The 24,259-nt window shown below is 41.3% G+C and overlaps 1 protein-coding gene and 1 long non-coding RNA gene across 7 annotated transcripts in view; one reads left to right on the forward strand and one right to left on the reverse strand.

Moving 5' to 3' along the window:
* Nucleotides 1-1,801: 1,801 nt before the first annotated feature.
* The window catches only part of oxr1a (oxidation resistance 1a), a 171,606-nt gene continuing 149,148 nt past the window's right edge, over nt 1,802-24,259 (reverse strand). For 3 of the 6 annotated variants that reach the window (XM_028017968.1, XM_028017967.1, XM_028017970.1), the window contains 11 exons: nt 21,404-21,556; nt 19,274-19,458; nt 15,675-16,309; nt 13,425-13,590; nt 10,661-10,826; nt 7,455-7,535; nt 5,585-5,710; nt 3,351-3,503; nt 3,164-3,259; nt 2,801-2,874; nt 1,802-2,559 (listed from right to left, as the gene is read on the reverse strand). In XM_028017968.1, coding sequence (XP_027873769.1) covers nt 2,424-2,559; nt 2,801-2,874; nt 3,164-3,259; nt 3,351-3,503; nt 5,585-5,710; nt 7,455-7,535; nt 10,661-10,826; nt 13,425-13,590; nt 15,675-16,309; nt 19,274-19,458; nt 21,404-21,556 — 1,971 coding nt within the window. In that variant the 3' untranslated portion in view covers nt 1,802-2,423. Of the gene's footprint in view, nt 2,560-2,800; nt 2,875-3,163; nt 3,260-3,350; nt 3,504-5,584; nt 5,711-7,454; nt 7,536-9,182; nt 9,375-10,660; nt 10,827-13,424; nt 13,591-15,674; nt 16,310-19,273; nt 19,459-21,403; nt 21,557-24,259 lie in introns of those variants that run through there. The other 3 variants (XR_003595540.1, XM_028017969.1, XM_028017971.1) reach the window with 3 other exon arrangements.
* On the forward strand, nt 3,502-12,123 carry LOC114144794 (uncharacterized). Its single transcript, XR_003595544.1, has 3 exons — nt 3,502-3,996; nt 4,656-4,664; nt 12,113-12,123. It is a non-coding gene; the product is annotated as an uncharacterized LOC114144794 (long non-coding RNA).

The following is a 24,259-nucleotide window of genomic DNA, read 5'->3' on the forward strand; positions in this document are numbered from 1 at the left end:
TGGCCAGGTTAGCTAGCTTTAGCATTCACGTCAGGCTCTGTTGTGGGGAACTAGCTGTAGCTAACCGGGAGCAAAAGGGACCGTCTGAGGTGACTGGCAGCGCTAAGACCCTCCCCCTGGCTCTGATTGGTCACTGGGACCAGAGGGAGGAACTTGATTTTTTTGTGTCCTGCTGTCAGGACATAGTGAAAGTTTTAACAAATATTTTTATGTTTCTGCAAATGTTATTTCAGTTTTATTTTTTATTCCTGTACTAAAGGAAAGCACCTTGACACCATGCTCACCGTTTTACAGATTGTTTATAAAAGTTGTATACATACTTGCATCTTCAATACCTTCCAATGAAGGTCTTCATTTGACGACACGGATGCATACTCAAAAATTACACACAGGTTGTACTAATTGGGACGAGTTCCTTGCACTGAATTTTATTTATGGGTACAGATGCACACCATAATTTAAAATATGGTTTTAAGTAAGAAAAGAAGCAGCAGCATTTACCGCCCACTTAAAACTGCGTGCTACTTTGTGCAGGTTAAAGATAAAACGGAAGAGAAGAATCAGAAATGCAGAGATCTCGCTGGTTACAACAATTACTTCAGCTTTATTAGTATTTGTACATCACTGATACAATGCTCTGGTGAAATTAAAGAGGTAACCATATTTACTTGCTGTGACTTTCCACATGGACACAAATACTGGCGTGGAAGACCAGGAGGGAGGGGAGGGAGAAAAAAAAGGAAAAAGGGAAGTCAGGACTCTGTGGGGAAGTGTTATGTTGTTCTCCTGCCTTTATTATGCGCATCTGCCTCAGACTCACATGGCGACTATGTGCGGAGAGAAACCGAGACCTGCTGCTGTCTTTAAAACGTTTCATCCCCAAACGTTACATCCTCAGAGTAATCCTCGTCCTTCCAGAGAGCACTAGGACATTTTCCTGTTGTTATTGGTAGCAGCAAGCTTTCTAGTAACAGTTAACAGGAAGGGAAAAAAATATACTGTACAGCTACTTCTAGGATAATCTGAGAACCTGGCCTTGACGCTTTTGAACCAGATTAAAGTGCTAAAAGCAACCCATTGATTCACACTTTATTTTATATATATATATATATTTATATAGCATAATGTATTTATATATATATATATATATATATTGCAACAAATCTACTATTTTACCATTAATTTACAGGGTAATATACAATATATAGTAACAGCTGAACTATCAGCACAAATATATCACTGTCACACTCAACAGCAAAATATATATGATTATATAAAGTTATATAATCATATATACAATATATAATTGTCATATATGCATGTAAAACAGGTAACCACATCTCAGGCCTTCAAATGAAACCCAGAGAAGCAATTATGTGTATCAAGACGTAAAAGCTTTACACGTTCCTCTCTCTCTTTCTCCAAACGGCGGCCAAAGAGTCGCCGCCCGGTGGGGTTAGTTGAGGTCACAGGACAGTTTATTTGCATATTCCACAAATCTATTGCAACACGTTACTGTCTACGAAACAGTAGAGCCAGCGTCCGGCCGGCAGCTGGACTCACACATACACCCACTGAACGGAACGCTACGACGACGGGTGGTCTGGTTATAGCTATGTGCTTTCAGACGGTGTGCTATGGACAGTGAACGACAGGACTACGACACACGATACTCAATAAGTTAAGCCTCAAGGGAGGAGGGAGGGGAGGACAAACTCACCCCTCCCCCTTTCACCTACACACACAGCACGTATTCGCTCGCTTTAACGTCATCGGTTCCGGATGCGGACGTGGGTTTTTTTTTTTTTTTTTTTTTTGTAAGTTCACCACAAATCACCACTTTTGACACTCCACGATCAAGAGAAATGGAATGTGTTCGGTTTCCTCCGACTGAGTCTCTCTCCGTAACGGCCGACAGCACAGTGAGTTGGAGTTCTAGCTGGGATCCCAGAAGTTGGTGGTGGTGGTGTGGTGATGTGGGAGAGGGGGGATTCCTTGAGGTTCTTCAGAGTTCTGATGCACTATTTGCACCAGGTGGGGCAGCTTTCCTTTCTTGCAGCAGTCCCAAACCTCAGCCTCAGGAAGTCCAGTTGGCCTTAGTGACCGCGCGGTCCCTACCCTGCTTCCCTTGCATTTCTCCTCGTACTCTCCCTACTCTGCAAAGACGCCGCACAGGGCTGCAATAAGATACACACACAGGTTTATTTTTCACAAAGAAAAACAAAAGAAAATAAAACAAAGCTCCTTAATAACTGCAGTAGTTAACGCACAACAAGCATCCAGTATCTGGCCTCCAGACAGGGGAGCACCTGGTGGTGTGCAGTTAGGTTTGGGATGTTGCCACTGTTCTGAAGGAGGACCGCTCCCTGGGTTTGGTCCTGTGTGTAGGACTTGTTTTTTTTCCCTGTGTTGCAGCAGGTTTGTTATTCAAAAGCCCACACCTCGATGTCCTGCACATAGAAGTCCTCCTTCTTGGAGAGCATTGGGTTCCCAAAGGTTTTACAGGAGTGGCTCCGGCCGTGGTACAGGTCTCCGTCCAGCCACAGGCCGAACTCACCGCTGGAACAGAACACACACGCACACGCACACACACACACACACACACACACACACACAGGAGGCATTTTACACCGCTGGATGCTACTGCCAGTACTCAGGTTCATTTCTGTAGAAGAGATGTGGTAAATCTAAGCTACAATTCCGGTTAGGAGGTTTCATCCGCTTAGGGATGAACATTTATCGTACTGTTTATCAGTTATTGGGATAAATGTCTCATCATGATTTGAAATTTCTGGCTTACCTTCCTCCACCAAAAGCCAAAGAGTCCATGTCTCCTTTAATGAAGAACATGTTGTCACCTGTCCATTTGTATACCTGTGAACAGAGCAGGTGTTCAGCCGTGTTTTAGCTGCAATCACATGCAGAAGAACAAATCAAGATTTAGAAGAGAACAGCTCTCATTGGTGAATGAAAAGAGCTAAGATTTAGCAAAAGAACATGAAAGGTTTTGCATTTGTCCTTTGCTGATACTTTTTCATTTCAGGAAGTCTATCCAACTCCCTTTATTGTTACAAATCAAACCTCCAGTTCCTCTGAATAACTTTTAAAAAGGGGCAAAATCTTTTCTAATGTGACAGAGCATGACAGTGACTCGACGCCGTACCTCAAACTCTGGATTGAAGGTAAAGAGGAAGGTCTCTCCTGTGCCGTAAAAGCCATCGCTGACTTTAAAGGGTTCAGATGCAAGTGCACCAAATACCTGAGAAAACACACAAAGGAGACTGTGAGCAGAGGCAGAAACGGATCAGAAATATTAATACGCTGTACAGCAGCACAGCTTTTCTGCTCACCTGACCGTCGCTGTCCTTAATGACCAGCAGGACCGGCGTGTCCTGGCCCTGCATGGCTCTGTACAGCGTCTTAATGCTCATGCCGTGCTTTGACGTGCCAAACGCCAGCGTCCAGGGGTAACCGATGGTCCGTGGGGGGAGATTCCTGGCAAGCTGTGTGTGTGTGTGTGTGTGTGGGGAACACACAGCGATGATGAAGGAATCGTGACGAGGAAAAAAGAAAAGAAAAAGACACAGAAGCAGTGAAAAGGCCACAGCCACCAATGCTCAATTACATGTGTGGTGACATTTTAACACCGTCTGGAGTTTAAAGCAGAGTAACAGCTTAGCTCAAAACGTGGAGCTCAGCCACTAGAGGAGGAAGAGGAGCAGGCCTTCATCAGAGAGACACACTGAAAGATGAACGGCGGCTGTTTGGACGGGGAGATAAAGCCGACGGACGTGGCGGAGGAAGAGGGAAGTGTGTACACTTTATTTCTAACAGACGCATAAAAAAGACACAGGCTAGATTCTAGAGATGAACCGATCTGATATTAATATCTGTATTGGCCTGGATACCGAAAACAATATATAGATGAGGTATCGGTGGCAATGTGCCAGATCCATAAGGGCAGATCTGTTCAGTCTTGTTAATATTGTCAATATTGTTACAGTTTTTAATCTTAAACGGCTCAAGAGATTTGCCAGTCTATGGGCAGTTTTATGTACACAGACCGCTTTAATCATTTACCTTTCAAAAATACTAATCTGCTTATATAGTTGCGTCTACATTTGCTTCACCAAGTAATTAGCCAGGTTCTTTAGTGTGTCTATGTAAGGACTGGTTAGGTGAAGGTGTTCCTGCTGAATGTCGTCACTAAGCCGCCAACAGCAGCTGGATTTGTAGAAGTACAGATGTTGCAGCATCTATTCCCCAAACACAACGATGAAACACAGCTGACTGAAGAACAAGGTTTTCACATTTTATCGTTTTACAAACTTACATGAATTTTATTTGAATTTTTTGTGGTCCAATGAAATTTTTTTTCATAATATAGCTTAAGGTAAAGTTTAAATGATTTATTTTTTTTCTGCCACAGTCTCTCAGTTGGACTTTGACTAGGCCATTCTCTTCCATAGAACATGGAGCATGTTAAGAGTGTTTGTTCAGGCAAATGCGACGGACATCCAATGGTTTTGTCCAAATGCTGCACATATTTTATGTCATTGACGTGAGACGTGCATCGTAATTCTGCCCCAGGACAATAAAAATTTTTTTAAGGTCAAAAAAACTCAAACTGTTTAACATAAGGCCTTTGCTATTAGTTGTGCTTTGTTTCTTTCAGCTTCCTTCATCTTGTTATGATCTTGTGATGATACTGTTAGTGAATAACTTTTAAAACGATTCACGGTCGGCAGCATTAGTTCCGTAAACGGTGTTCTGCTGTGTGAAGTCAACTTTCTTCTGCTTTTTATTCTTCTCCATTTTGTTATTCTATAATGTTAACATGGTGATGCAAACAAATGAAAGCAGAAGAAAACTCAAAACATTCTTCTGCATATGCAGGTTTCTTTGGGCTTATAAGCCATTCACTCAGAAGTCTGATTGCGGTCACAGGAATTGAACATCAATGCTTTCTGCAGGCGTCGCCAACTTGGATTTAAAATGATTTGAGACCTTTTAGGTTTTATGAATGGAATTTAAAACCTAGATCGCTACAGAAATGCACAAATTTCAGTGGGCTGGCGATAAATTTGCACTAACCCATGATAGGCAAGTGCAAATTTACCTATCATAGGATGCAAAAAACTACCTGCCAAACTTGCTAGCAAGGACATGTTAGCAGTAAGTTAGCGTTAGCCTCAGCTACTTCTACTCACAGCCAGCAGAACAAAAATGTCTGAGTACGGCTTAAACTTTTGCCTGACAGAAAAGTTTCACGAGGAAAAAACATTACATGTACATGACTTAAAGTATGACTTAATGACAAAATTTAGAGGCCTGTGACCAATGCATTTAAGGTCAACTTGCTGAATTTTATATCTACAAACTTTAGATAAGACTTTTTAAAGGATGAGGAGACCCTGCTTGAAAGTAGCCTAAAAGTAAACCAATTACAACTCTGTCTATTATATTCATTGTAATAAAGGAAATGACAGAGTGAAACAGCGAGTACACACCAAGCTATCATCACAAAGGCTAAATGCTGGTAACTTCCAGCTCGTAGGTGATGGATGTTTCATGCTTCACAAACCTTTTCTATCTGGTCGGCCTCCAGGAGTTCGCTGGGTTCTTTGAGGTTGGGTTTGAACGTTTCCGGCTCCAGCTCGGTTTTGATCGATGTGTCATGCTTGGAGTTCACCTCTTCCTTGGTGGTGATCTACAAACAAACAACTGTTAGCGGTCCGTGTGCACTACGAAGCTACTTCCACAGAGCATAGACACTGACCGGGTTCAGTCGCAGCTTCACTACTTGTTCTCCATCACAACAGACAACAGTCAGGCTGCATAGAAACGTAGCAATCGACAAGTAACTAACCCCGGGAACAGAAAATCAACTATAGGAGCAGCAGATGTCCAGCTTTAAACTAAACTAACAATAACAATAAAACCATGCTTTGAAACTAGTTTTACTGCCAGAACCATAGCTAGATCGTTTACTAGCATCACACTGTAAACTCAAGAATCTGATGAAGACAGCTGAATGTGTTGCTGCCTCCTTGCAACGCCAGATGATCCGGACCGGTTTGGCAGAACAGAGAGCACAGGCAGAGATGCTGCCTGGGAGACGAGGATGCAAACTGAAGAGGAAATGAACCCCATGAATAATTTGCAACTCTTCAATTTCACTTTTTTTCCCCTCCCTTACCAAAAGACCTGTGGAGGGTTATTTATCTTCCTCGATAACAGAGGCCGACTGTGGAGGACTTGGCCACCAGCGGCCGGGAACCATCTCCGGTTTCAGCCCCGATTCAAATCCTGCCGTCCTGCTTTGTCTCTGGACAAGATCCTTCATCCTGTAAGGGGAGTCTCACTCCGTCCTCTCATCACTGAGACAGACTCTCTTTGTGTCTTTGGCCAGTATTTATGCCGTCTACATCCCAACCGTTCACACACTGAACAGCCCATTTCAAATACAATCACTAAACATCAACATTTACTAACTTATGAGCAACTGAATGAACAGCCTGTAATGCTCCATGTGTCTAAGAGGGGAAGCCTGACACGCACAGATAAGACTGATGTCACGTGAAAAGCGCACAATTTCTGCATCAAAGCGATAAACCATTTTAATCTTTCTGCCAGTGTAAATATAATTACAGGGTTCATACACTTCTCACACTGTAGAATTTAAGAACTTTTTCCAAGGCAAGTTTTCAAACTTTTCCAGCAACAATAAAAACAAAAATGAACTTAAAAAGAAAAAGACTGTTTCAATCCACTACTAATGACATTTGTTACTGTTATTATTGATATCTTGTGGTAGTATTGTACCTTCTACAGCAGGAACAAAGTAAAATTAAATCTAACAAAGTTTAATGTTTTGAAATATCTCTCATACACATACCCTATACACCTAAAATTGCAAAATCATCTCTAAAGAAAATATTCTAGCGAAGTTTTCTGGCATTTAGCTAACAGAAATAATTTCGATAATTTCAACTGACCAAAAAATTTAAGTTTGGTCTAATTTAACTTTAGACGGTGAGAAAAAAAAAAAAAAAAAAAGAGTACATATTTGTCTTGCTATCTTTAAATATCTGGTTTCAACTGTAAATAACCCTTTCCATATTTAGGCTTTTGATCAAGCTTTAGATTGCACTTTATCACCAAATCATGCAGTTTGCATATCAAGCACTTTCAAGGACATCATACAGAAATCAAACACTTTCCAAACCTTGAAAACACCTTCTTATAATTCAAGCATTTTCAAAGAACCCTTTAAGTAATAATCTACAACTATCCCCGCTACGGCGTCTACTCTCCGTATCTTTATTTTGGTGTGATTTTATTTTTTTACAACGGAAGCCTGGAGCGGGGAGCCTAAAGGTGGCCGTGTGGACAGGGGTGGAAGCTGAGCTGGGCAGAGCAGACAGAGGGGTAAGCAGGGCTGGTCAGGGCACCTGGAGTCGTTTGCAGAGCGAGCGCAGATCTTCGCTGTTTAGCGCATCGATCCGACGGTGGTACTCCGTCAGAGACACTACCTGGCAGCACAAACACAGGAACAAGTGGAAACATAAAAACTCGACTGCTTTTGTTTGCCGGCCATGTTGGGGGCTGAGGGGAGAAAAGGTGAGTCCTGAAAGAGTTAACCAGCAGAAGTAGTGAAGCTCAGTTTGCATACCCAAACTGAAACAGACAGATGGCCTCTGTTAAGAGCTGAGAGAGAAGAAGAGCACTTAGTTGTTTTGCATGTTTGTGCAACGCATTATACCTCACTACTAAAGGTCCTGCAGTTCCATTTAAAAATAAGTGGGGGAAAAAAATTGCACTGATGAGGAAGCAAAGCAAAGCAGTGAGATCCTGAGTGTGAGAATCCTCTTCATTAACACACAGCAGCTGAGGTCAACGTAATGCAACAAAACCTGCTGGAGCGGTTTGTCAGCAGCAGCGCTGAAATCCAGACTGCTAGGCTACTGATCCAACAACCAGACAGCACCATGGAGAACTTCTAGCCTACGTGCTGATGAACAATCACAGCTGCCATAAATACACAAATTACATATAAAATAAAACTCCATAAATACACAAATTACATATAAAATAAAACTCTCACCACAGATGGTCGATAGAGCAATATTAGATCAGTAAAGCTTATAACGTGCTGAAAATGTGCAAAAACAGGATGTAGGATGGTCTGAAAGAGAACATTCTGTTTATTGCACTTCTATGTTTAGCTCAGACATCAGTATTTTTTCAGACTTTCCATTCAGGATCATATGTTTTAATGAGGTGAGAATAAAGCTCTGAATTGTTTTAATGGACACCTAATATCCAGCTGCTATTACACGTCATTTTTGACCACAAGGCTGTTAAACAGAGTTCAGATTGTCTGATTCAGCATCTCAGATTTACTTTAACCAAATGGTAAATACACATGTGCTTAAGATCTTAGAAGTGCATAAGCTTTTTTTTTTTTAACAAACATGTTGCTGTTATACACACATTATATATAAATTACATATTTTGGTAATAAAACATAAGAAAAATATTGTGATGGTTTAAAATGGTCAGAAAGGTGTTAAAACAAATGTTTAAATGTGCGGATTTTACTGTAGAAATGTATATACCTTTTGTGATACAGTCTTACACTGTCTAAAGAATATGCTCTACTCTGTTGCTATTAAGCTACAACTTTTTGCTAAAAATGCTTTAAAGTTTTAGTCCTTAATACATAATAATTATTGTTACTCTCGCTAAAGTTGTTTTGTTCCAGTTGAGAAATGAATATTTAACTCAACCAAGACAAACAGAAACAATGTCACAAAAAATAAATCTGTATTTTGGTAAGAGTTGTATACTTTGGACAGAAAGCAAGAGCAAACGAGCCAAGTCAAAAGTAAATGAACAATGGGCTGTGTAATAACTCGGGGACGTGTTACTACAGGACATTTTAACAGCTTACAGCGACTCACGTTGCCAAGACAGAGTCAATACAAACAGCAGTGAGCCAGGAGCGGCTCATCTTCCCGTAAAACTGCCGCAAAACTCAACGGGCTAAAGACCCACCAGGCTAAATATGCACCGTTAGCACGTTAGCCTAGCGCGCTAACAACAACAACAACAACTGTCCATAAAGAAATATATGCAGCTAGAGGCTGAGAACATGAAAGAGAGCAGAAGCAACATACACAGGTGTACTTAGTGGTCTCCCGTGTCTCTTGGTCCTTCCCCCTCCTAGAGAACATTTCCTGCTCACTGGCTGGTGTTAAAGCTGGACAGTCACATTATACCTCCTTTAAGTTTCTCCGTGTCACTCCGAGACTAGCAGAGCGAGTTTGGCAGAAAGCCTGGGAGACTGGTGGACTGAAATAGAAGCTTCCCCCCACCACCATGACCCTCAAAGGGTCGCTGCGATGACTGAGCTCCAATGACGACACTGGACTGGACGGAAACCGGCATCCTATTGGTTAAAAGAGGAACTCCATCACACCCATCTCATAACCGACAGAATTTAAAGAGACAGCTACACCCCTGCCCCAGAGTGTTTTTAAACTGTCAGGTTGTCTTGTGTGTTAAAATGGGGATTTGAATAAACAATTTCAAGTTTAAAATATACAGCTGGATAAAAAAAAAAAACTATGAAAACAACAAGTTTTTGCTTCAGGTTGCTAAAACGTCCTGCTTCTGATTCCTATTTATTTATTTATTCAGATGTAGTGGATCATGTGGCCTCTGTTTGCCAGAAGTCTACAGACAAATCAGTCCACTTTGTTTCCTACATCATTCATTTTCATTAAAATTTAAATGCAGGGCACAGCCTCCGTCGTCTCAATTTCTCGCTACAATGAATGTACCCCTTGCATTAATCACCGGGGTGGAAACAAGTCTCGTTTGACTACAGAAGATCCTATCCTACTCAGCACAAAGCAGCACCAAACTGACCTGGAAGCAAAAATTTCAATCTGCAGTCATCACCATCATCACTTCCTCCCTAAACAGATTTTTTTTTCGCAAAGAGGAAGAACCCACATCAGTGTCACTTTCCCTTCACAGAGTCTTTCATAACCAAAAAAATGCATAAGTAACTCATTGTGGTGTCGGTCATTTGTCATTCAGCAACTGAAGGTGACAAATGCTGATCGACATTCGAGACAATCACACGACATGTGATGGAACTACCATACAGTGACTCGGAGGATTTAAAAAAAGAAATTACACAAACATGCAAAACACTTTGGTTGGAAGCTCAGAGAAGCACATTTCCAAGCAAAGCAAGTGTGACACATTTTACATAACTTGCAAAGTGATAAGAAAGTTGACATAGATTTACTACAACTAAAAATAAAAATAAAAATGCAGTGGTACGAAAACAGAGCAAAAATACAGAAGTAGAATACAAAACAGAGGCTTGACGGTTACAAAATTCAAATGGTGCTCAAACAAGATCTACACGATATATTCACAATATGCACTGCGTAATGAAAGCAAATCAATTATTTAACATTTAACTTAGCATTCAAATGAATAGAAAACCTAGCACATACAACTGGGGTTTCACAGGATATGGATTAAACCAGAATAGAACTGTAAACTTAATCCATATCTGTGAGGTTTGATACAACAACAAAGACGAGGCTCTTGGCCATGTGAGGAAACTTGACCTTACCTCCCACTCCTTCACATTAAGGTCGGTGATGGGCTCATCATCGGGGGTTTCTGCTGCAACGTTCTTTTTGACCACCATGAACCCGGGTTCTTGTCCCATCCCTCTGACTCCCTCGCCGTACATGTCCGGACTCCATTGCATGAAGAACAGATACAGGTGCTCCGATCTGAAGAAGCACATGGTGAACGTGCAATTGCTTTAAATGCTGAGCTAATTTAAAAAAATAGGAGGAAAAAAACTGAACCCAGATACAATTTTAATGTTTAAAGCTGGAAATAAACAGCTGAATGCTATTGATATTTTGCATTGTGACTTAATGAGTTGATAAAAGAAACATTATTAGTTATTTAACAAAGATGAAGCCAAAATTAAACAGCAAAGTTCAGAGCATCAGATGCTTCAATAGCAAAGAGAACCACTTTTAGCAAAACACCAACCCTGAGTGATGGTACACGCTGTTGGTGCTGACATGCTGCTTGGTTTCTGCGCATGTCCCAGAAGACTTGAGATTTATTCTGATGCAGATTTGCATTCTTGAGTTATGCTGCCACATTGTTTTCAGAGATAAAAACAATAGTCTTTCTAGAATTGTTTTGTCAAAAGCTGTAACATTTAACATGCTAGCAAAAGGAACTTTCTATCTTAGCAACTAGGAATGCACTGAAATAAAACTTGTGACCGAAATAGATATCTGATATTAATGACGGACTATAACTAGATTCGGATTTTTCTGGCTGATTTAATTTAATTTAGTTTAGTTTCACATGTAAGTATTGATTGATTGCAAATGACCCAAAATTAAGGAAATCAGGGTCGATTTATTGGTTGGTGCACCTTTATTAATAACCACTATTATCTGTAATTTTCTTCATATGGACATGATGTAAAAGAGTTTGTAACCATTGTGGAATCTGTTGTGTATTTCTGTACACTTGATATTTAATTTTATCTTAACATGAAAACAAAAATTCTATTCTCAGACAAGGGAGGTCAAACATACTGTTCACATTTTCTCCAATATACGTGAACAAAGAGGACAAATGCAATACTGACTCAACTATTACCACTGAAATCAAACACCGACTCCTATTGGTGTAGAAGTTGTAAGAACCCTTTGTCGTCTGGAAGGTCCTCAGTGTTCCACTTTTTAAGTCTTACAATTAGGTTCTTAATATGATCTAAGTAAACTACACACAGAGCAGTGGAAAGCTGTGTTCAGGGTCACAGGTGAGCGTGGGTCTTTCAGCTGCCTCTCTCTTCACTCACTAATGACACAACACTAAGAAACACATCTCACAGGTCGCCTCCCATCTAGGTCAAGTTACAGCAGCCTGTCTGAATAAACAATGCCATGAAGGATTGTTGTGGCAATCTGAAAAATCTAGGATCATGTCCCAACACACACGTTGGCCTTCTGTAATCATTTATCTGGAAAGACAGGCGAGGAATAAGGAGCAGCGTCAGATTTTAATGTTAGCTCTGATTCTGCCCCTGTCTTTGTTTGTTACACCCGAGAGAAACGTGCATTGCAGCAGGTTTGCTATTATAAAGTGGAGACAAGCAGAGATGAGCTTTACCTTCCAAGTTCATGGAGAAAGATGAAGAGTGGTCAGCGTCTTATGAAGCGGTTACAGATGGAGACTTATAGAAAAAATATACAGGGCTGCTTGATTGAACGTGACTTTGTGATCTTTGTACATTATGGCAATGACTTTATCAGCTGAAATTAACATTTACTTTCCTTGCTACTCTTCCTTTTCCAGTAACGCAATGTCTGCATACCTTTCCTTCAGCGCTCTGACCTGATTGGTCAGATGATCCTTATTGGATGAGGGCATCAAGAACAGCAAATGTGGAGCCAAGTGGCTAAATGTGTTATCCACAAGCAGAGTTTTAACATATGGCAACGGATTTACAATGGCTGCCTACCAAACACTGAACCTAAGCTATCAAGATTGTGATTCAATATATTAAATGTGCTTTAGGCAAAAGTAATTTCCTAACATGGGATTTGTTGTCTACTGAATACCGACTCAAATTAAATGCTATATTTTTCTGCGCGAGATTACAAAATATGGATTTATTTTAAAACTTTTCGCACATCTTTTACACTATTTATGCCTCTACAAGAAGTACCTGATATCTATTCTGACCACAATTACCAGCCTGAGCGAGAACATGTGTAACTAACTAAACTAACTTCGACACTAAATCAGCACAGTGCTGTATTACATTAGCTCCAAATCTGGCTTCAATGAATGGCTTTTTAAATGAAAGTAACTTATCAAATTAAGCCATTAGTGCAAGTGGGAATAATTCTTCACATTACGAGGACTCGTGTGGAAGCAGACAGTCACTTATAATGTGTCTCCCTCCTGTGTGAAGAGCTCCAAATGTAATTTCGAGTACTGCTTACTTGGCAGCGGAGCACCAAGACTGGCTGAGCCAACTTGGAAAAACTCAAACACAAAACGACGCCAGGTCCATAGTTTATGTTTAGCATAGCATTCAGTGCAAATCATGTAGTTTATGATCACATCTGTTAGCATGTTTTAGGCCTCGGAAGTAAGCTAACTGAGTTTGTCACATATTAAAAGGGACTTGTGCTGTATAAAAGGGACAAATCCAAGTGTGGGGTGGTTGTAAATTCCTTCCATATCTTCAGATTTTCTCTAATATTAGTGCGAGCAAACGTCTAGGATTTTAAATCCTGGAATTTGACCCAACATGCGTTCGGCTCAGGATTGCTGGCCGTTACACTGACCTCTCCTGTGGCACGGCAAACCAGTACTCGTTTTTCTTGCCCTGCTGGGCGTACTGCTGCATGGAGGCGCTGGCGTTGGAAACAAACGTCTTCTTCATGGGCTTCCCCACTCGCAGACACAGGAACTTGTGAGAGCGGTGCTGCCTCCTCTCAGCAGACCCAGTACCTAAATGAGACAAGGACATGAATACAACCTTCAAGTCTGAGCTTACAGTAATATATCCTCCCCTATGCTTCAAAGCTGGTGGTAAAGTGAAGTTAATCTACAATCATATTCAATAAATTAGTGAATGAGTTCAAGTATTGAAAATTCAATATTTAGTTCATAATTAAAGTACCTCCAATGACACTTCAATGAAAATATGTCAACTCCTTTTAATTTTCTCACATTTTGTCAGGTTTCAACCAGAAACTTTTATTGGGATTTTATTTGATGAACTAACAAATTATATTTGTTAGGTGGAAGGAACAGGAAAAGGCTTTCAACACTTTTTGTTTTTACAAATACAAATCTGAAAACTGTGACGACCAACTGTATTCACCTTTCTTTACTCTAAAAGCCCCAATTAAAATCCAATACAAACCAGTCCTTCCTCTATCCTTTATTCTGTTTGCATTAATCTTTGAATGCCATTAAGGTAATAGATGGCGTAAATGGAGTACAGAAAGTATCAGAGGCCTTGTCAAAGGTCACAACCCCTGGAGGTTGAAGGGGAGGCCTTGCATTTCTTTAAGATTGATGTAGCTTGGATTCAATGTTGCCATTTCCTGTGTGGGCCTTGTGAATGTGTTTCCGAATAACGGGCCGCTCAGCGGTGCCCAGACATCTGCGTGGGAATAATCACCAAACAGAATCCTGCCTCTCACTTTTTATGCTGCTTCATCGTGGAGGGAGAAACCGTTTCAGAATCACAGTAACGTCTAGAACTGCAGCGGCTTTTAGGTGCACTGAATGTGGCAGACGGAGACTTTTATAGTTTGCTCCTGTTTGCGGCAACAAATTGGGTTATGTTTCACTGCAGAAACACCATAACGTAATTACTGATTATGACTTTGTTCCACACTGTATATCTAATACTTTCCTGAAGTTCTGTAGAGGACGCCCTTTGCTTTTTTCTGAAGTATGAAGAAATGTGCTACAGGCAAGACTGAGGGCAAACAAACACTGTGGGATCAGCTGAGTCAATAAGGTACGTGACATTGAACATAAAGACAGCAGTGACTCATTTTCAGGTTTATTAAAATTAAATATGTGTATATTAAAGGTAAGGCCCAAGTTAGTTATTAAGCTTCCAGAAATACTGCTCTAAAGTTAGTTTATTTGTTGTTTTTTTTAACCACTTTTAGTCAAAAGGTTCACAGACTTCTCCAAGCCACAGACAGTGCTACTTAATACGTAGAGAAACATTGACTTTTGGAAGTGCATTAAGAATTACAAACAGTTTTAATATGCTATTTAAAAGTAGTTCAACCTATATATCTGTTTAATTCCTAACAGGAAGACAGGGTTGTTTTGAAGCGATCTGATTGGCTGACAAGCGTTTTAGCTTTGAACTACACTGCCCCCTATGGGTTTAGGATGTTTAAAACAACGCTCAATGGCAGAATTTTGCAGGTTAATACAGACGAAAACGTGTTGGAAACCAATCCTGCGAGTACGATATAATTTTTTAATGTGTGGCGGACATATTTGTTTTTTTAAATTTTTTTATAAAGACTACGTGTATACAAGGGCTTAGGCCATCACCTTCAAAGGAGGAAGTGAAAAATCAAACCAGATAAATTCTGCCTCGGAATGTGGGATTTACTATTTGTATAAATAGCCATGAAAGCAGCAACAGAAAAGGATGCGAGATATAAATAAAAGCAGCCTGAATGCTGTCTTAGACAGCGTTTTGATGTGGGATTTATTTGTTCAGAGATTTCCCTCTGGGTGCCCTGTGTACGTTTGTGGCATTGTGGCGTTTGATGGGCTTTAGTTTATCGCCCAGGCCACCACGGCTGGAGATCAAAGCGCCACAGAAAACCCGTCGTAAGGCCAGGGACGCTTCTGCGACACCGATAGCAACGGCGAGCGTGCCTTTTCCTTTCGTCTTTGTATTCCGATTGCCCGCTCAGAGGCAGAGTGGAAACAGAAAGGTTATCAGAAACCAGAGAGAAGAGGACTTGATTGGCTCACTTTGATTGGCTTCAATCAAAGGTCCTTGCATCTGCAGCTTGGGGTAAAAGTCTCTCAGAAAGTGTGTTTACCCTCAGAGTTCTGTGTGTCGTCCTGTTGCATGGACTCTGCGTTCTCCTTGTCCTCCGTGCCTTGTTGCATAGTGTCTGTTCTGGAAACGTCGGCTTCCTGGTTGGCGTCCGGCTGTTGGCTGGCAGGGACGGAAGTAGTGACTGAGCTTTGGGACCCTGGGCGAGGGGTACTGCTGCTGCTGCTGCTGCTGGGCCCCTGGGTCTGGCTAGTGCTGCTGCTGGTGGTGTTGGTGGGTGTGCTTGGTGGCTTCTCTACACTGTGCTGCTTGGGCCCCATGGGGGTCTGGGTGTCATTCACCGTGGCAGTATCTGGTGGATTGTCCTCTGGTTTCGTGGTGTCTGGCTCCTCCGGCGGGCCAGCCGGGTCGCGGGTGCTTGCCGCCGCGGCGACAGTCTGCACAGACTCCGTTGACGCGCCGGACGATTTGTCCTGGCGGAGGTCCTCGTTGGACGCCTGCTCCTCCTCCCGGATGGGGGAAAGCTCCGTCTCGGTGAAGACGTCCTCGGAGATGGAACCCTCGATGCTGCGCGGGACGGCGCCACCGCCTCCGTTGGGCCCCTGGTCCTTCAGGCGCTGCTCCGCTGGGTCTTTCTGCTGGGATGGGTGTCTTTCAGCTGGCAGAGGCTCCAGGTCACTGACAACGAAAGGTGGAAAAGTGAGATGGTTAAGAGGAACCTTAACACAAATTTGAAGAGAAGAAGAGCAGAGGGTGCAAACCGCTCAGCGGGAACAAGAGAAAAATGGGATTTGTTGCGACACAACCAGGATGATGTTCAACGGAGGCGCAATGTCTCTAGGGAGTGTACTTCGGTTTGTAAATAGAAAACACCACGGGAGACTCAAGACAACGTCCTAAATGAATAAATCCGATAATAGTGACCTATGAGTTGGACCTTCGACTTTTGAAATGATCTGTATTCAGGGAGCAAAACTAACCACAGAACAAAGAAAATTAGCAGATTTTGCTTCAAAAATCAAAATCAAAATTTTTGAAGCAGATTTGTCCAGATTTGAGCAACAATACAGTCTAACATTATATCAACCAGAATTCCATAATTATACTTTTTAGTTTTGCTGATAAATATTATGCTCTGAAAAACCCTTCAAATTTATCCACATTTTGTCACATTACAACCACAAACATCCAAAAATATTTTGGGGGGTTTTAGACCAACAAAAACTACTATATAATAATTTTTACTTTATTCATCCCAGCAGGGAAATTATTTCACAGTTACAGCACACGACAGGAGCTGTGCCGGCGCCATTTTTTGAAGGAGGACAAAGGTCAAAGGACGGCAAAGGTCGTCGGGACCGGGAGTCGAACCCACGACGTCCGCGGGTCTAAGGCCTCCAAATGTGGGGCGTGCTAACCCCCTGCGCCACCACAGCACACCCCAAATTCTTTCTAATTGTAAATCAGAAAGAAAATTCTCTCAACCGTAATTCTATTATTATTAATCAAAATGGAATGCATAATATTGAAAGCGACAGAATCTTCACACTTTAATTTTCTTCCTAAACATAAAGCAGACAACAGTGAGTCACTGGCAGCCAGCTGCCCACCTAAATAATAAACCACACAAAGCAAAAGAATAAATAAATATAAATTAAATAAAAGGGGAGTGTGCGCCACATGTCCACACAATGAGTCTGTGCAACCAGCTGAAATTTTGCTGAAATAAAGCTGGGCTGGTCCACATGATTTTTGGCACATTTCAGACAATTTTCCAGTCGCGTAGCAAGTTTTACGATCAGACTGAGTCTCTTGTCTCTAGTTCAATATACAAGGGGTAATGAGAAGAACTTAACACTTCACAACCAGTACTCATACTGGTTGCTGATTGTACGAGTCGCATGAAAATCAAACTTGTTTTAAATTCAGGTCGCCCCTCCTGATTGGATCGCTCTGTTGAAGTGGTGCCATGAGCCACGTTTACCTGAGACGTTTACTACATGTCATGGTTAAATTTTACGTTTCAGACAACACTAAATTGCTAATTTAATTTGTGTTGTCTCATGATATAATATTCCAAATTGAAATAAGTAAATTGTCAGTCATTTCACTGGTTTACAGGAGCTTTCTGTCCAAATGTTGACTTATATATGAATCTCGTTAGATGTGCAAAAATGGTGGAGACAAAATACTTGCAGCTCTAACTGGAGCAAAAGATGGTTTTACAAATGGTTTCCTTGGAGAGGGCTGAACTCAAATGCACGCCACACTTTTAAGATTTTCAAAACAAAATCTTGACAAAAAAAATGCTTAAATCCATGTATAATTTTTGCCTTCGCAGTTGTGACGTCACCTTCATTCTCATTTAAGAGGCTTCACACACTTCATAGCTCCACTTGTTGCCCAGCGTCGTGTTCAGTAGGACACATGCAGAAGGAAAAGAGGTCAGGCGAGAGAGAAGGACAAACAGAAGACGCAGACGCTGGGTCTCAGCTGGGAGAACAGCTGGACCTGGCACAGAAACCTGCCATTAGCTACACTCAGCCAGCTAAACACGCCTCTGTCTCTAAGGAAGCTGGCAAACTGCGGCTCATCCTGCCGTGTGCTGTTCGTCTCTGTCTTCAGAGGCACTGAAACAAACCCAAGATAAAATAAACAAAGAATAAACATGGGAGGCCTGTAGAAGGTCCTTGTGCTGCATAATGAGGTGAGAAAGCACACACACTTCATTAACCTTGGTATAATTGCTGTTTCTTCTTCACGTGGGGGGAAAGAATTAAAGAGCGGTGCACTGTGACGTCTGATCCTGGGTGCAGCAGAGAATGACGCTGATTAAAATGAGACAGAAGCTGCGTTTTCATTGTGAATGTGCGCAAATCTTTATCAATATTCTGCTGATGTTGAAAAAACACAATTTTGTAATTGCGGTTAAATAAGAATTGACATTAAAATCACATGCAAATAAGCTTGTTCATGTGATAAGCTGTTAAAAATCATGGCAGTGACGGATGCAAACACTTACATGATATATAGTCATAATTCAGTCATGGTTCTAGCCCTGATCGTCTATCAGCCATCAGAGGAGACGTCGGCGTCTTATTCAGACGTTTTAGCTACACCACCAAACTACGGGTTGTAGTTGATGATTTTACAGAAGAGTTATGGATTCAACACGCTGGAATGACACAACTTTTTATGAACTGTGTGATGCTGTGAGAGCTCTGTTCTAGCCAGCTGCATGTTGTCTATAAAAAAAATCCAAAACAAACCGTCATCTTCCTACTACTTCCTGTCGTCGTCTTTGTCGTTTACACCGGTAGTAACATCTGGCTGTTGATCACGTGATTTGTGTGATGCAAAAAAAACCTGTCTCCATTGCAGTTTTGCACAATACATCTAATTTTCATACGGATGAAAAACCACATCCTCCTAAAACTTTTTATTGAAAAACTTTTTGGTTTTTTTGACATTATTTAATTAAGCAAGTTTATTTTTGTAGTTTCAATGTTAGGAGATGGAGACGTCTCCTCGTCTTGCTGGAGACACATCTGACATCACGCAGCTCATTTCAAGAGTTTAATCGTTGTTCTCTACTGACACAGGTGTGCTAGCACCAGAACGGAGCAGAGGAAATGTTCTTACTCGGGAACCGCCTCTCTGATCTTCGGGTCGGTGATCTCCTTGCAGACGGCGGCCGACTGCACCTCCTCCAGGGGACACATGATGCCGTACTCCTCGCATCCGTGGGCCTGAACCAGCGGATCCATGCGATGGGGGTCGAACATGATGTTGTTGGGCGTGACCAACAGCACCCCGCTCACCGCGCCCTGGGAAACGGAGAGGTAAACAGATATGAACCGCCTCGAGTAAAAATTCGTCGCTACATGTTGAATTTTAGTGTTACTGGGTGTTTTGGGGACCACGGAGCAGAGCGGTCATCCAGACACATACGCTCACTCTGACAGAGCTCACCTGGTTTTCAGTGTTGCACATGCCAAAACCAGAGCTAACAGCCACTGAGTGGGGGCTGGACTGAACGCATGGTCAGAGTTTAAAATGCAGAGAAATTACTCACGGTTGTGGCTTTTTATCACCAGCTAACGATTTTGTTAAATAACAAATGAAGCTACAGTTTGTTTGAAGTCATTGCAGACCTATTAACAGCCATCCCAACCGCATCCAGCTGAAACAAACAGCTGCTGTCAGGCTGCAGACGAGCCGCTCTGAAATTATTCCTGGAGCTGGAGTATTCTCTGTTCTGCTCTTCTACAGGAAGGTCTCTTCCTGTCTGAAACAAATGTTAAATTGAGACAAAATTTTGAAATAAAACACACTGCTCAACACTGGGTATCATTTAGATCCATTTAGTTTTTAATAACTTGCTGCAGAGCAACTTTTTTCCCTATTGGCAGCTCTGAAGTTGCTACATAAAAATGTAATTTAATTTAACAAATTTGATGAAACTGAATGTGCACTACTTTCAGCTGAAAACTAACATTTATAGAGACATTTATAGACAAATGTCAAAACCCAGTAAGCTTATATTTATGAGAAAATAAAATAAAGTTTAATGGTTTTAGGAGAGGGGTATGTCCAAACTTCTTGTTGAACAGGCCAAAATTGTCAAGTCAAAAGGACTACTGGACCAAAAAAAAAAATTAAAAAAAGGAAAATAAGGGAATTTTTTTTTTTTACTTGCTCCACAATAAACTAAGCTGGAAAACTTTAATTAAACCAATAATCCCAGTTTTCTTTGGAATTGGATCTGTGAATATTTGCAGATCCAAAACAATAAAAGGTTTTGAAGGTTTGTCTCCTTAAAAGAAATGGGTCAGCTTTGTAAACTGTTCATTCAGGGTCTCTTGAGACAAATGATCACATTTTGTATCAAAAAAATAAATTTAAAATAATTAAGATCACTTTAATTGAAAAGTAGATACAATAACAAATGTTAAATAACTTTAAATATTAAATACTTTAATATTTAATATTTAATACCTGACGTACGAAACGCTGGACGCCAGAGAGATCCAGATGGTGCTGGAAGGAAAATCTCTGGACCACTGAGATATTCAAAGACTCTGTAAATACAACGCTGTGCAAGCGGGACTGGCCTTTTGAAAGCCTTTCAGTCGTTTTTATTCCTCCTTTTGACAACGTGAAAGCTGGATGAAATGTTTGAGCTCCAGCAGACATTTTTAAATCGTCACAGTAACCTTTCAGCTTTCAGTGTTTCATGTTCAGCCGACCCCCCCTGTGTTGAACACCACAGTGGATGAAATATAAAACACACAGTGCTTCCTACATTGTGGTTCCACGTTTTCACCACTAACAGAAGCCACAGTACATTAAGGCTGACTGATGTCTGAATAAAAAGATTTTCCGCCTCTTTAAAGTCTCGACTTCGCTGCTTCTTCTGATCAAAACCTCACTCGGCTCCATGATGGAGCGACTTTCGTTTTTGTCCTTAAACATTCTTTGCGATTTTGTTTGACTATGATAATAAAACATTTACTCTTTAACCTGTGTAACAACTTAGCACTGATTAATGGCTCTAAGCTGTTTCTGTAGTAAGGCTTTAAAATAAGCTCAGATATTAAATGTGTTTAGTGTCTGCAGCTGGCGGCTCTGCAGCTCACTCGCTCTCTTAGTTCAACACCAACAGACCCGCTTTCACCCACTTCCTTTTCATCTAAGGAAGTGGGTGAAAGCGGTTTCTGCAGCCTGTCTGCGCATCACGCTGCCGGCTGCAGCTGCCTGCCGTTGTCTCACCATGCCGTCGGTGATGTATTTGCAGTTGATCTTGAGGAACTTCTCGGTCAGGGCCTCCTCCTCCTCGGAGGTGGATGAGACCACTCTGGACTGGCGCAGAGCCGAGAACACCGGGGGGTGGACGCCTTCTGGCCTGGCGGGGGCATCGGACTCCTGGGAGCAGAAGGGAAGGGAAAGTTTATGTTTGTGTTTATCGAGATCCTCGTTAGAGTCAGCAGCATGCTGCATCAGAAGACAGATTACATTTACAAACAGAAATCATATTACAGAGGAAGTATTAAAGAAAGACAGACCTTAAAATAAGAAAATAGATTTCCCGTACATAAAAAAAAAATGCTGTGGTTGAAAGTGGGGTACAAAAGAGAGGAAGGAAACAAAAGACATGTTTTTGTAATTTGTTGCACAAATAGAGGCAAAAACTCTTAAAGGAAGAGGAAAATACACACTGCAAAAACACAACATCTTATCAAGTAGTTTTAGTCTAGTTTCTAGAGCAAATATCTTAGTATATTTGAAATTACACAACTAACCAAAAAGCAACTTTTCAATAAGATATAGCAGCTTTTTTTTAAGAAAATAGTTTCTTAATACTGATTAAAAACTATACTAGTTTCTCTTGGTAGACTATTTAATTTATAACTAGACATTTCCCCAGATCTCCATGTTATAAAAAGTTATCTGTAAGTTAGTTTTGTCTTATTTTATGTGTGCTAAGATGTTTGCACTAAATACTAAAGTAAAAACACTTGATAAAATTTTGCATTTTCAGTGGAATTAGTATTTGTTTCATCAATATTAAGAAACTATTTACTTAAAGCAAGCAATTATCTTGCTAAAACGTTATCTGCACTGGAAACTAGACCCGAAATACTTGGTAAGATTTTGCGTTTTTACAGTGCAGGCACAAATAAAAACCTCTAAATAATTTACAACTAAACAAAGTACAAAACAAAACAGATAAATCATGAACTCTGGGAGGAACCCCCCCTCCCCGCATGCCTCGGTTCATTTGATAACACACAGCGTGACTAATTTGCGTCTCATTTGATCAAACTAACGTGTTCGAGTCTCTAAATGTATTACATCTTTTTCTGCACAGACGTACAATCTAGTTAAAGGAAGAAAGCGAAGAGCCAAAAACAATGAGCATCCTGTGAGGCTGTAACGAGCGAAAAACATTCAGACGAGAGCGCATTAGCATGCCCTCGAGTCAAGGCTGGACTGCTGGGCTTCGTTTGGACTTATTACGCGCGTGTTTAAATCTGGCTGCCCTGCAATAACAAGCTGCAGATGAAACCAACAGCTGTATTATTTATCAACTATAATAAAATAGTGTTACTTTAAATAGCTTCAATGAAAAGATGTCATTTGGAGTGCGAGTTCTGCCGCCTCCAGGGTCTTCTCAGATGATTTTTTTTTGTTGTTTTTGTTAAAATCTGTGGAATTAGCAGTGTTCAGCCAATCTTTGATTCTTTCTAATCTCTTCGTTGCTATTTTAAATATTTTTGCATTTGCTGAGTTTGTTGTTTTGACTGCTTTGCATCTCACATGGAGATTTTGTCTCCTCTGGTTCACCTATGCAAAAGATTTGGTCCAGGGGAAACACAGACTTCCTAACCCGCTCTTGACATTTACACCCATTTCTTCCACAACTGCGCTGAGGTTAAATTTAACTAAACTGTACACGTACCTAGCTTGGATTTCTGTAGATTGCCATGCATGTGAGGCAAAGATTCACTCTGATCAATTGTAGTTTGTTATTGTAGCATCACAGAATGTGAAAAAGGAATGGAGGTAAAGATTTTTTATACGATATGTATTTAAAAAGCGTTTTGAGTGCAGGTATAATACCAAACCACCTCTTAGACATGAGGACAAAAAGCATTACGAAGCACTACTGTCACTGCTACCTTCTATACCCTATGGTAACGCTGCAGACGGTGTGTGTGCTGCCGTGGAAACACAAGGCGTGGCCGGGCAGTGTATCTACCATGGCATTGTTGCCATGCAGTCGACAAACTGTCTGATGTCTGTCCACAAGGACACCTGCTGGCATGACTGATTGAACAGCAGTCGACAAGATGGAGTGTGAATCGGACTGAACGGGACAACAAGAAAAAGGTCTGGATGTAAGATACAGAACAATGAAATAGAAAGGCAGAAACAGACGATACAGTTGTTACCACAGACAAAGAATACAGGGGGAAAAAAAGAGAACCGACAGCAATGAAAAGACATGATTTGCAGAAGGACAGAAGAGGAAAAAAAACACCTCAGGACTGTGAGATCTGTGTAGGAGTTTCCATTTGGGGATTTGGTCATGAAGGACGTCAGGGCGTAGAGGAGAGAGGCAGGAGAGAGCTACAGTAGCAGTGAAGAGCTGAAAGAAGAGAATCTGAGCGTATAATAACTGTCTGCTGTCCTCTTGACTCCAACCCCTACGCCTCCCCCTCTCCGTCTCCCAGCTCAGCCGACAAACTGTCTGAAGCTACTAACCCACACCGACACACTGAGCCTAGACGCTGGCGGCCTGGGAAGGCTGAGAGGGCTCGCCCATGAAAAACCTCAGAAAATCGAAAAAAAATGACGGACTGAAGAAATCTAGAAGAATCAGTTGAGCATTAAAGCAGTAAGAGCAACAAAAAAAAACTGCGTCTTTGATCAGTCGACTATCCTATTGTTACTGACATTAAGATCAGAGCTCCGAATGCAGAGTTTAAACAGCTCAACGAGCCGCACAGCTGCACTTCACTTTGAGCTGTGACTCATTCTAATCCAACCTTGCACTTCTCAACTTTAACAAAGAAAAGCGGAACAGACTTTGCCACCAGCACACGTGCGGCAAGGCACCTGCAT

The sequence above is a fragment of the Xiphophorus couchianus genome, chromosome 5 (assembly GCF_001444195.1).
Source record: "Xiphophorus couchianus chromosome 5, X_couchianus-1.0, whole genome shotgun sequence".
Lineage (NCBI taxonomy): Eukaryota > Metazoa > Chordata > Actinopteri > Cyprinodontiformes > Poeciliidae > Xiphophorus > Xiphophorus couchianus.